The 13,939-nt window shown below is 37.2% G+C and overlaps 2 protein-coding genes across 3 annotated transcripts in view; one reads left to right on the top strand and one right to left on the bottom strand.

Annotated features, from left to right (window-relative positions):
* Positions 1–1,103: 1,103 nt before the first annotated feature.
* Positions 1,104–8,305, bottom strand: LOC102806685 (protein SSUH2 homolog). Of its 2 annotated transcripts, none has more exons than XM_006822481.3 (12): positions 8,165–8,305; positions 6,795–6,975; positions 5,626–5,735; positions 5,013–5,145; positions 4,814–4,874; positions 4,454–4,578; positions 4,208–4,270; positions 3,943–4,055; positions 3,734–3,826; positions 2,805–2,910; positions 2,569–2,673; positions 1,104–2,394 (listed from the first exon to the last, which is right to left on the bottom strand). In XM_006822481.3, exons 2-12 carry the CDS (start codon positions 6,927–6,929, stop codon positions 2,248–2,250), a joined length of 1,191 nt encoding a protein of 396 aa, XP_006822544.2. In that variant the 5' UTR covers positions 6,930–6,975; positions 8,165–8,305; the 3' UTR covers positions 1,104–2,247. The 2 variants fall into 2 exon arrangements, with proteins under 2 accessions (XP_006822544.2, XP_085353123.1); XM_085496997.1 differs by lacking the exon at positions 8,165–8,305 and adding an exon at positions 7,483–7,640.
* Positions 8,306–11,994: 3,689 nt separating this feature from the next.
* Positions 11,995–13,939, top strand: part of LOC100369939 (importin-9) — a 31,869-nt gene continuing 29,924 nt past the window's right edge. The window contains exon 1 of the mRNA XM_006822482.3: positions 11,995–12,143. Within this exon, the coding sequence (XP_006822545.1) occupies positions 12,002–12,143 (142 nt within the window). The 5' untranslated portion in view covers positions 11,995–12,001. The remainder of the gene's footprint in view (positions 12,144–13,939) is intronic.

The raw sequence follows: 13,939 nt of genomic DNA, 5'->3' as shown, positions 1-13,939 counted from the left end.
CCTTAAAGCGCTCCATTTGGCTATCGTTAATGAGATCATGAAACAAATGCACATACATATTTGTGACATGATGTACCTTGTGTGTGTGAAGTTTGAACTTGATCAATCCAGACATGTCGATACGGATCCAGAACTGAATTCTTTAAAACAAAATGGCCGCCAGTCGGCCATTTCGAACTTGATCCGAAAAAAAATGACGTGCATCAAGGTCCTATTATGTTTAATGTATGTACCAAATTTGAACGAAATCCGTCCATGCATAACTGAGATCCGGGTCCGGAATGGTGAAAATGTGCGATTTCAATGCATTTCGGCCTTAAAGCGGCCGCCATTTGGCTATCGTTAATGAGATCATGAAACAAATGCACATACATATTTGTGACATGATGTACCTTGTGTGTGTGAAGTTTGAACTCTATCAATCCAAGCATGTCTCAGATACGGATCCAGAACTGAATTCTTTAAAACAAAATGGCCGCCAGTCGGCCATTTCAAACCCGATCCAAAAAAAAAATCCGTCCATGCATAACTGAGATCCGGGTCCGGAATGGTGAAAATGTGCGATTTTGATGCATTTTCGGCCTTAAAATGGCCGCTATTCGGCTATCGTTAATCGGATCATGAAAAAAATGCATGTGCATATGTCCCATATAATGTGTGATGTACGAGTGAAGTTTGAATTTAATCGGTCCATGCATGTTCGAGATACAGGTGATCACGGACGGACGCACGCACGCACACAGGGCAAAACATAAGTCCCCGTTTTCGGACTACGTCCGAACGGGGACTAATAATAAATCTGAAGGTTGCAAAATAGTGTGTAGAGAAGGCACTGCAGCTGATTAGGATACCTTTGATAGGCCTCCAATTGTTTCAGTAAACCACCAAACGACACAAAATGTTGCACGCTGCTCATGTCGAACTGATTCTATTTCCGCAGTATTTTGATGAATATTACTGTAACAGCGAAGGTTTACTAATTTGCATACAAACAATAGGTGTTAGTGATTAATGTACATTTCAGAATAATGATGCACGTGACCATGAGTGGTCTGGATACTCTATGCAGTATGAACGAGTGTGGACAAATTCGACAGACACAATTGTTTCAAAAGAACTGTTTAATGCAAGTATTTAGTAACTGCTTAAATAGTTGTAAATGGTCATATCTAGCAGCCAGGCGTCTTGCTTCGTAAGTATTGTCTGGTGACGTGAATAAGCGCTACTCTATTTAAGCATATACGATTTTCTGTTTACTGCGAGATCTCACATAATGCGTGAAAGGCGCGGAACGAACATCTGCTGCAAAAATGATATGATTTAATTTTGAAATTGAATTTTATAGTTCAATGTCGAAATGCATCCAGAGTGAAATATGGCATTGAGATGAACTTACTTCTGCAAAATTTACCATCATCAAATTATTAAGCGTGGAAATCATACCTACAAAATACTTTCGGGTTTGTCGAATCCCACGCGATGTTTTTACGTCAATGTGACGTCATGACCCTCGTTTGTCCTGTTTTTACGTTCCATTTCACGCACAACGCGGGATTTCGCAATGAGCGCAACATTGTCCATTACTACATTAAATTTGTAGATACACAATATCGACAATAGATATCATCACGCAATCATTAAATTCTTTTCCAAATACCGAACGAATACGAATATTAGGCGTTAAGCCGCATACCAAACTTTCCGTGCGGTCTGTCTAGTGGAAATATTTCTTGCGAATTCTGGACAGAAAAATTGGTAATAATGCTACCAATGCATACCGAAACCTTAAATATAATAATGGTTAAAAAATAAACGTTTTTTATTTTAATTAAGGTAAATCTTGGTCCCCGATCAAATGAGATAAACACTTATTTTTTTACCGTTAATTATTGCGTTTTTAAAGGTATGAAACTAATATATGGGATAAACAGGCTATCAGATTTTGTATTGTATGAACATTGGTGAAATGTCCTCTATTTATATAAACTTGAGTGTTTCATCGATTTGTTTTACCTTTTACTATAATTTCTAAGTGAAGAACAAAAATGATGACAACCAGTGACGCATTAACAGTTTAGTGTTTCTTGACATTGTTTTCAATATTTAATTCGACGTGAAACACCGCGGTACTACGATCCATGACTTTCAACTCGCATACTGCTATATTTGAATAATTATTCAGTTGACGAAAATATGCATGTCCCTTTTCAACTCTGACGTCACAGTACTATACACGACTCTGACACGTCACAGTATGGCACACATGCCACAGTTTCTTAGAGGGTACTCTGGCGCATAGATCTGTTTTTCAAACCCGATGACGTAATAGTTGAAGTCTTCTCTCGACCAGTGAGATTGAACCGTCGTAATTGGTACGATACGAATCTTGTGACGCTGCAAAGAGTGAGAACAAACAAGTTAGAACAGCCGACGAGATTGTCTATAAAACGGCACATTTAACAATATTTGTATGCTGAACAACACTGTCAAAAGTTGGATGAAATGTTGATAATAAAGTGCGTGCATTAATATTAAACAGCGGAATTTTCAGTGTACATGTAAACTTACCTGCTTCAATATTTTTTCCATGGGAAAAGAAGTTCTATGTTTTTCTACGAGTTGTCTGGATGCATTATTCACGTTAATATCAGGGAATGATACAATTGGAGACACCTACCAATCAAGAACAACCAGCTTAGTTTTAGTAACACACATATACATAATCAATATAACCCTGATATTGTAGTCATATATATAGAAGCAATTGTTTTCCCGAAATATGTTCAATCGAAATATTAACTTACTCTTTGCTTTTCTTCTTGAAAGCTGGTATCACCTTGGACATGGCGAATTAGATCATTTGGAATTACCGATGTGCCATCCACAACATGGTCGTCTTTGTGCACTTTCCTGTATACAAATGTATAAAATATTGCATCATCATTACAAACCGTGGCTTTTAAAGAGGTACGGAGAAGTGTTATGGTAATATGTAACCTTTCACACACTAAAACATAGATGATTCACTAGCAATCGTTATGTAATAAACACAACTTTCATTAATACATTTTTAAATGTTGTGCTTAACAGTCGATGTTACCTTTCGAGCATCATAATTTTGTTGCCAAATGTATTCTTCTATAATCTTTGCATAATTTTGGGTCAAATATACACATGCTATTATACTTCTTCGTAAGTTTGCAAATTGCACTACCGAAGTAAATTTTTTTGGGAATAAATAATATAAATTCCATGTGCAATTGTATAAGAGCAAGAACAAGATTTTAAAAGTAGTTCTCAACTCAGATACGTATTTTTCTAAATATCACAACTTGTATAGAAATATAATGTATTTTTTTTGGTATTACAAATGTTTTCTGATATGAGAAAGTGTTTATATATTTACTCTTATCCTGAAGTAAAGTTTAATAATAATAATTTACAATTGTTATGTCAAAATGTATTTTTTGAAAGGTGACAAAAGTTTAATCGTATAGTGAGCTAAACAAATTTGCACATACATTTTCAAATAGTAGTACGTACCAGTAATACAATGCACATGCTTTTCTTCGAAGTTCACTATTTCATATTTTGTGTGCTGCAATGTTTTAAGCTAAATTATGAAATTATGAATACTGGTTCTTTAAACAAATATGTCATCTGCTTCAGAATATTACGTTGTGAAGATTGGTGTAGTTGACATCTCAAAACATCGGCAATAAACTGTACTCACCAGCGAATAGTAAGTTTCACGTAGACCTTCAGTCGCCCTTTTGCCTTGCAAATTTTACAGGGTTGAGTGCCGACACCGGAACAGGGAAGACATCTGAAAGCAAATACGGTAAATATTGTGTAAACCAGATTTCTATCCAGTATACCCATATAACCGTGAACAAAATGTCACAGAGATAAAAACAAACGTACGAAACAAAAATGACTTACGATCGACGGCCCGTCCCTGCACACGAACCACAAATGCGGCTTCCACTAACAGCGCCACCACTGGCCTCATATTTTGATGTATGGCCACTCCCCGAACAAAAAGTACATGGTTGCTATATATAAAGGAGACATTGAGCTATAATAACAGACTGCATATGGCAACTGGTAAACATTTTACTTTTACGCATTTCATTGAACTGATTTAAATCATCTGAGATTATACATTGTAACATACAAACATTATAATCTCCCCGTAGGGTCTTACCAATGTTACACCTCGACACGTGACACACGTTGTCCTTCCACTGCCCCTGCATTTGTTGCAATTCTGAGAGAGGGTATAATATGTACAAATTAGTTCAATTCAGATATTACACCTGATAAAATCACATTTTTTGCAAATATAGATGGCGTATCTCGTTTTTTTCATAGCCAGCGGTTGGCTTTTAATTATAAATAAATAAAACACATTGGTTTTCTGAACTTTGAAAACGTCACATATATACGGTACCTTGACAGTAGCTGTGTGTGGTACTTCCAAAAACGTTCGACCATCTTTAAATGTATCGGTAGGTTGTACGTTGATGTCCCAGGGAGCCGGAGGCGTGTAACCGTCGACAGATTCGATCTCCTGGCCTAAAGTATACAATTGTTCCCTGATGTTAATAGTGTATCAGACGAATCAGACATGATGGATATTGATATTTTATTGGTGGAAACTGAATGCTATTCAGTCACAATCAGCATGTACTTATCACATTCAGTGTGGCATAACCACAATTAACATGGAAAATAAAATAAACTAATATGCTGATGAAAACACTATTTATTCGCGAATATTTAAAAATAAATATAATAGGTAGATACTTACCAAAATACGGTTCAAAAACCCAACTTGTCGTTCTGCTTTCAGCAAAGGTTTCAAGGGTGTACTACAGACAAAACAGAACACGTACTTCCATCATATGTGGTCAGTTCGCATTGAAAGTTGAGAACTAGTACATGGACGCCGTCCAATAATCCCAGCTGAGAGTAAAAAGTTAAAAGAGTAAAAGAGGCATCGGCCTTACGTGAAAAGCACTGTTGGTTTGTATATCGTTGATACTCATTTCAACGGCAGCAGCTCTTCCCCAGCAACAAGCATCATGGTCAATGTAACGTAGCAACGCATCACGTACATCGTCGTCAGTTATAGTGGGAAATCTTGCAGATGAAAGCAAAATAGTGTCATTTAAATAATGTGTATGCATACTACAAGTCACGCCGTACAGATGTGTTCAATGCTGATATAAATAAAATAAGTGTCGGGGAACAGTTATCATGTGATGTCTGTGATGTCACTCCTTCAACCACTGCCAACACTGAAACTTCTACCAATGACCAATTAATTTAAATCGAAGTAGAAACAAAGATGATCCGCATTGAAAAACCGGTTATTTCTCGCAGTCTTTCACCCACATATGCATCAAAACCACAAACTTAATAAAACTTACAAATGTAATAAAAGCTAAAACTATCAGTTATGGTGGTAAATGGTGATGTCATTATCATTTCCAAGACACGAGTACTATAAACAAATCATGGCCAGCATAATAATGTAAGGAACAGATCTCTTGTCAGGACTATCCAAAAAAATACTGATATATCTGGTTCATATTGCAAATATCGATTATCACATTTTACCTCATTTGGTTTTCCTGTCGAGGTTCGGAAAGTATTGCTTCATCATAGCTGGGTGGCTGCAACGGTGCTCCCATATATTCATACCCCGCTGGAGCAGTAAGATGAACAGCCTGTAAGATAATTCTGAATACATAATGGTGGGCCACTAAACAATACGAAAGCTAATTTTTTTCCGTTCGGGGATCGGAGGGGGCGTACTGCTGTATCGGACTTCCTACATGTCCATGTAGCATACTGGTAGATTATATTGACTACAAATAACGCCCAGCTTGATAATATTTGAGATATTTGAACACCACCGCTACTGGTAAAGCAAGTTTTAATGGTTTTCCGAACTACGAGTGAATTTCGTAACTAATAGTTTATCCATTTTCCTAAGGATAACCCAGTAAGCCATATGACAACCAAAGTTACAATAACTGCACAAACTGTAAATCACTCTAATGAGAAATTCAAGTAGGGTGACAGACTGTATGCATATGTACATTCAACAGTGAGTCACTTGACATGGTAAAGCTAAGCTGAAATGTATCGTCTAAATTTAACAACGCCTATACGTCAATAAAAGAGGGGAGGTAAGGGGGGTAAGCTGGTACGGTTTTACGGGAAATAAAAAGGGCTTTTCACAATTTACGAAGAAAAAAAAAAGACGTTTTTACAGTTTACAGTGTTAACAAATGTAACATTGAATGGTCCAAAGAGTTCTCCGACTCAAATTCTCCACCATTGCTGCGCCGTGCGCATATTACCCTCGTAATGCTCTTCATTCGGTTAGAGGGCCTTTTACGTCTTGACATTCAATTTTGTAGTGAATTGTGTCATCTAGTCGTTTTACAGTTTCTAAAATGTAATTTCCCTGGATTATGCTTTACGATTTTTTATTTGGATTTGAATTTTTGTACGTACGAGAAAAATGACACATTTTCACAGTGTACGAAAAAAAAATTTGATTGATTACGTTGTATGTCTAGCCTGTGATTACAGAATTACGGAATTTATTTTTTGTATTTACGTTGTACGAACAAAAAAATATTGCAATTACGTTGAACGAAAATAACCCTTGCCCCCCCCCCCCCATAAAATGTTATAGGCGCTTACCAATATGATCGTCAAGTAAAACACACAACACAAAACTAGTCTGAAAGAAACAATACGTAATCGCACTATACCTCAGCCGGATCTACACCTGAAGCCAGCGAGCGGGGTTCTAGGATATCGTGGTACGGGGGAGGAGGGGGTTGGTTCGGATAGTTTGTCCATTCGCTGCCTATTGCATCAATATTTCCCGGATAATCTCTATTCATTGCTGAATTGTCACTTGCTTCTCGGTGTACACTTGAACTTTGTTCACTGTAATAAATAAACCGTAACACTAGCACATTTAACACATTTGTTGCGAGTACGACGAGTTCTCTCGAAGCGATTTAGGTCATCATGGCGGTCGCCTGAGCATAATGGCTGTGTCGTCATTGCTTGACGTCATATTTATGACGTTTGTATCAGTGTAGGTGTGATTATAAACCAATCGCGCGCTATTAGCAGTTGCGAAAGCTTAGCATTATGCAGATTAGTTGTAATAAGAGTTCAACTAAAAGGTCGGCCTGAGGTCAGCCTGAGGTTATGTTTATCATGTGTTCTATAGTCTATGGTTTTATATGTCGAGATATCACTGGTTCAGGCAAATAGTCTGTTACGGAACACGTCTTCTTAGTTACCCAATAGAGTACTTCTCAAGACGAGTGTGGAATGTTATGTGAACTGCAAACACGACTTGTATATACACTCCTTATTGTGAAGTAAGTTGGCAGCATAGTGCACTGTCAAAATAACCCCTGGAAATAACGATAGATTCATCACCTGTTATTGGCAGTACTTCCCGTGTTTGAATTCACAGGTATGGCTGATGCCCCTCCTCGGGGCGCTTGAGGATCTTCGCCGTGATACGGGTACGGTTTCTGTTGCCGATATTTCGAAGCCATCGTGTGTTGGTATGGTCACATGACTGGAGGAACCGGTACGCCTGAGTCATCGAGATGCATTCATCATGACGTGGCATACTTGTATATCGAGTAGGGAAAACAGCCGTTCTGAGCGTTTGACATTGACTTATCACGCCGTATTATTTTCAACTCACAATCGGTCTAAATATTTACAGCTTAGTTGATCTTTTATTTTGGCAACCGCATTTTCAGTGAAATGAAACTTGTTTTGATGACAGGTTCGTTGTATTCATCAAACAACTCGGTCATGCACACAACGAATGCTCGATTCACGTGGTTCATAGCGTCAAAAGTTGTAAACAAATAAGGTAGTCTAAACAGTGTCTTATCACTGTGGCTCGTTTACATGAAGCATCCATGAAGCACTAATAAAAACACATGGTTGAGCCAGGAATTCGTGGATTAATAGTACCCCATTTCATTTGTAGCGCACAATAAGGGAGAGGAGTTATAATTACATTATTTAATAATAAATCGTTATTATTAGTCTATAATAGTAATAACATATCCACTCCCTTGTGTATATTTCAACTGGTTACCTGTGTCAGCGCGAAGCAGTTCGCAGTTGGAGCGTTCGGTGTATGTTTGCAATAGAACTGGAAATAGCTAGCCCATTCAAACTTAGCACACACCTGACCCGGCCGCAAGACCTGACTGTAAGAAATAAGAATAAACAATCATAGCTCAGACATACCGCCTACGTGACAGTTAATCAAAACAACGGACCAGGGTTTCAGATGTCTTCAACTATTACAACATGCAGTTTCTGGATTTGAACAATTATTGCTATTATGTCAAAGCGATGACACTCAGATGGAGATTACTGTATTCGCCTCTTGCGAATGATCGCCGAGGATACCAAACAATTATCAGTCAATGCACACAACAGCAAAAAAAAATCAGTATACATTTGCCCATCATGACGACATGCTGAAAGTAGTTTATTGGTATGCAAGTTAGCTAATTAACATATTCAGAATAAATCCAAATTAGTACAAAACAGTTTGCAAGTGCCAAGTGTTATCTCATGTGAGACAAGTCTCTGTCAATGACAGTTTAGTTAGTGTGTCAATTATACACTATGGAAGTATTTAAAACCATAGTTGCTGTCGACATAGGAAGTAAAGTAAAGTAAAGTATTTTTCTGAGATTCAGTAAATCATTTCATCGAGATTCAGAAAATCATTTCACTGAGAGTATGTGTCAAGATATGCAGTATGTGTCAAGGATTCGAATATGTTAAAACAAAACAGTAACCCATAATGTACGATGTTCTTATCCAGTTTAAAAGTAATCGCCTGAGTAACAATTGCCTGAGCAATTGCCTGAGTATGGAAGTATTTAGCATGTTAAAAATTTGGTGTTAATACAAATGGCACATTCGCCACGTTTTCTTCAGTCTGAATAGTATTTAGGAATAGAATCGTTCTCATATCTTACAGAATTGTATAACCCACACATAAATAGGTAGGTTATTTTGAATCAAATAACAAAACAAAAAAATCTTGTGTTTTGTTCATACCAAAAGCAGTTAAAGCTTATCCTAATATGGGCAAGGACACCTAAGTCGACCAGTTTGAATCAAATCACAAAACAAAACAGTAACCCATAATGTACGATGTTCTTATCCAGTTTAAAAGCAATTGCCTGAGTAACAGCGTGTGACATTTTTGTGTGTGTTTTAGGGAAAGAAAATAACCACCAAACTGTCAAAAATCATAAAAAAACAAAAAAAGCAAACAAAATCGGTCAAAACATGTCCAAAAATGGGAAGTCTACACAAGGAAATAGGAGCAACATGGTCGCCAGTTGGTCATTTGATTGAGTAACCCACCATGAGTGACGTCAATGCCAAGTTTGATTATTGATCCACGTATACCTGAGAAACTGATGGTAATTGATAAGGGTCATCAAACATTTTTTGTTTATTTGCTTTCTTTATGGCGTATTTTATGTCAAAATATTTGTTTTTTGCACATACCTTTGGAGTATCATTCAGATTTTACTGTGCTTGTGAGTATTGGTAATTCGTTGTGAATGACAAAATTGAAATGACAATTAAATTGTGATATTTTAAATATTGCAATAATTTATAAATAATATTTTTGATATTTGAGCTGTTATATTGTTGAGAGAATATGATTTCAGCTTTCGAACGATCTGTTTGAAGGTGTTCGTGGCTGACTCGGAATGTCAGCGTTCATCGTAATTTACGTTAGATTTCTATTCGTCGCCGCGCACGAGTACGCGCCGAAATCATTGCTTACAAATGGCGTTAGAAACGCATCGAAACGAATAAAACGATATTACGAGTTTTGTTCTTTGGTAGATAAAACGTTGAACGTTCAATATTTATATGTGGTACATCCCCGGAGATACATCGCGGTTATTGGGTATGTGTATGCGTCAATTTATTCCCGGGATTTATTCACGTCTACTTGATAAATACGTCGGTGCGATAAATCAATGATTGAAGTACATTTGTAATAATCTGTAATAAAAGTGTTTATGTAAGAATAGTATTTCATTTGTATACCTACCTCGAGTTATCCTTACTCAACATTCACAAGATTTGACATGGGGATATCTCAGTTTTGTCGGTTTGTTTTGTCAGCAATCTGCAGTATGTGTCAAGGATTCGAATCATCCCGGCACTGCGTGTCCCGATAATTAGCATAAATTTACATATGACGCGAACGCCTGGGTACCACGGTAAACTCCAGTACGGGACGTCTGTTACTGAATCCACGTGCGTACAGTAACGAGCAATGATGTTGTATAAAGTACTACATCGTGTACTTGGTGTTGGCGGACTGTGGGGATGTTTATTTTTTTCCAACTGCAGTTGCGATGCTCTAAATTGAATCACAGTCACTCTACTAGTAGAGTGACTGTGATTGAATTTAGGACGACTCGCTTGAAAAACGATCACCCCTTTGACTCCAAGTTGCTGAATAATGAACTTTTTAACTTTGGTTTGGCATATTTTCCAATAATATAAATGTAGATAGTATTGGTTATTTGCGTCGCTATCGAACGAGACGCATATTTTAAATTGACTTCACTTACATGCATGATTTATTTCACTGAGATCCAGTAACTAGTAGATTTTTCTGAGATTCAGTAAATCATTTCATCGAGATTCAGAAAATCATTTCACTGAGATTCAGTAATGGATTTATCTGAGATTCAGCAACTGATTTCACAGAGATTAAGTAGTAGATTGCACATGACGTGGCAAAGGCCTGTCAATTGATTTAATTTGTCATTTTTTTGCCAGCCGAACATGGGAGGGGCTGGTGCGCCTCCCCCAAATCCGCGCATGCCCAGCAATCAATTTCATTGAGATTCAGTTTATGAGATTAGGTAATTGATTTCAAGTTCGGCCCTCGAGTTTCTAATTTTGTGCGTGTTTTTCTTGGATAGTTACCTGTTCTCACCACGAAAGGTGAATACGTCAATCAATCTATCAAAAATACAATGTATTTATATAGCGCCAGTACATGTTACACTCAAAGTCGCTGTAGCTTTTGAAAATAAATGTGTCCTAATGATGATGTCTAACTTCCAGTGGTAGATAGTTTGGCGCAGCAAGAGAAAATGGGCGACTGCCATACGATATAAATAATACGCGCAACAGAACCCGAACAACTAACTGTATCTAATCGTGGTCACGCATTCATCGTGTACACTACAGCACTCCGAAAACTGAATCCCATTCATTTATTGTATTACGCTTGCATTATGTTAATCCGTAAAATCAAGTAATTCATATTTCCTGATTATGGTTTAATTATTGTGCCGAAAATGGTAAACATGGTAAAAGTTGTTTATTTTATTTCTGCAAAAGATCGTAAGGCCGAACAAAGTCAATAGGACGAAAGTGTCTTGGGACGAATATGAATTGACCTGAAATGGGACGAATATGATTTGGGACCAATCGACTTGTGGGACGAATGTGAATTGGGACGAGTTGACTGTAAATCATTTGATTATCCTTGGTGGTTCTTATAGTACTAGTAATTAAAAGCTTTTTGTCGGCAGATTTAAGAGCGCGACTAGGTGTATATGTCTGAATGCGATTACAGATTTAGTCATAGACCTTAAAAATACAGGTCTTACGCTGTAAAATGTTGATGATAATTTCTGGACGCAACCAATTTGCATCTGTATTACAGTATGTTCCGGTATCTCAGTATGATCTGGATAGCATTGAGACGCAATGCAATTTGCTAAAATATACAAAAATTACATAAGTGGTTTCCATGAGACGGGTCCGTATCCTTAACGAAATTGGGGAATAAAACAACACGGGAATGCGTGCGAATTTGGCGCCAACAAATGTGCGCAAGCGCACAGTACCACCTCTACTCAACATGGCGGCGCAGCAAGTGACGGATCCAGTTAGTCGATCGCTAAAAGGGGTACTGTTGGAGAGCTTACAGGCGATTCTTTCACCGGATCAAAGAATCAGAATAGAAGGGGAGGATCAGATAAAACTGTTGGAAGTAACTGAAGGTAGGTATCTTGCATTATGCTGCGAACATTCCCAAACCAAGACAGACAGACACGAGAGACCCATGACATGTGTGCAGTCGTGGATGGACGGACGAAGTCAAGAACATACAAATGATTTATTGGTCGTGGGACTTATTGTAGTAAAACTCGACCGGCATCAAATGTGGCGGCGTTTGTTCCGTCGGTGAGATCAGTTTATAGGAGTCGTGGTAATACGCGCATTTATCTTGCACGCTAAGTTATATGCGGAATGGCCTTCTCCATAATCTACAGCGTAAACCTCAGACCACTTTTGTAAACACATGATGCAATTGTTAATCGGTCCCCGACCCCGTCGAGTATGGTATGTCCCTTAATGTACCGTGTCTAGGAGTTGGCCTCGGTGAGCGGCACTCGCAGTGCAATATTGAATTAAAAAAGAATCTATCTCAGTATTTGGACCAAATACAATTTCACAAGCTCATGTATAAGTAATCCCAAATTTGGAATTGTTTAGGAAAATTAAAAACCCTTGGAAATAAATCGTACATTTTACTAGTTTAGGTGATTTTCTGTACAAACGGTGAAAAATGCTTTAACACAAATTACCATTTTTGACTAAATTTGTTGAAAACAGTGAACCTGTGTCACAGCGAAGCCTGTTCTGTTAATGCTGGATTGAAGGGAAAATCACCACTAATGATAATTAGTTAAGGTGTGTAGTGGAATACACCCTAAATATCACACCGCAGTGTCGATATTAAATATATCAAAAAATGAATATTCATTAATTTTAACACATATGATATATCAAATTCAAATATGATATTCCAAAAAAACTTTCTGATATGAATATTAATTTCATGGTAATTTACGACAGCATGAATCTTCATTATCCTTAATAATATAAAATATATTGCATATACCTGTATCAAATGCTTTTATAGGGAACAAGTCTGGGATAAGAATATTCATGCAATGCATTACCATGAAATTAATATTCATGTCCATGACGGTAATACTCATATCAGATATATCAAAATGTTTTTCCAGAGAACCAAAGTCCTAGCGGGATAGGAACACCAGAATTTTATTTCACGGATATGCATTGCATGAAAATTGGGACGAGACGAAAAAAATAAATACTTTTTTTACACTAATCCTACCTACCCATATTTTGGGTGAAATTTTTACTTTATGTAAATTAGTCAATTGTCACTTAATATGCATGCAAATTATCCATGTTTACCCACAAAAAAGACTTTGTTCATTTCTGTCCTTTGAGGTAGTGGATGACCAGAACATACATGTAACTATATGGAAATCAACTAAATGGAATTAGTGGTTGTACTGTCTTTAATGCATGGATTAGTTTATTAATTCCTGAATTCCTTCAAAATTACCATTACCACAAAATACCATCATAGATTAGTTTCAGCAATTGTACAGATAAGATTACAGACTTTAACCTTGATAATGTGAACATAGCAAAATAGGTGTTTAATCTGACATAACAGATATCAGCCACATGCATATTCCCTGAAGTAAAATCCCTTAAAAATATACACAGCAAACAAATAACACAATCACATATGTTTTGAGAAAACAATGCATTTTATTTTAACCTAACCTGAGTAAACTTCCCATTTGATATATGACAAATTGTAAAGTAATTATCAACATATCAGAGATACAGAATATTGTACCGTACTCGATCGTGTTAGTGCCCATGCCCGGTCAAGCGCCCACCCCCCACTTTTGCGCAATTTTTATATTCGGGGTCACATTCGGCAAAGCGCCCACCCCTTTAAAATGCC

The sequence above is a fragment of the Saccoglossus kowalevskii genome, chromosome 3 (assembly GCF_978046115.1).
Source record: "Saccoglossus kowalevskii chromosome 3, keSacKowa6.1, whole genome shotgun sequence".
Taxonomy (NCBI): Eukaryota; Metazoa; Hemichordata; class Enteropneusta; family Harrimaniidae; genus Saccoglossus; species Saccoglossus kowalevskii.
This window is presented reverse-complemented; position numbering and strand designations above follow the sequence as displayed.

What these genes read in the sequence shown, in the direction of transcription:
- LOC102806685 (XM_085496997.1), bottom strand. Translation starts at nt 7,604, where the DNA reads ATGGCTTCGAAATATCGGCAACAGAAACCGTACCCGTATCACGGCGAA. An exon ending in GGAAGTACTGCCAATAACAG is followed by an intron (nt 6,976 to 7,482) that starts GTGATGAATCTA and finishes TATTTATTACAG; the next exon opens with TGAACAAAGTTCAAGTGTAC. An exon ending in TGGAAAAAATATTGAAGCAG is followed by an intron (nt 2,395 to 2,568) that starts GTAAGTTTACAT and finishes CACTCTTTGCAG; the next exon opens with CGTCACAAGATTCGTATCGT.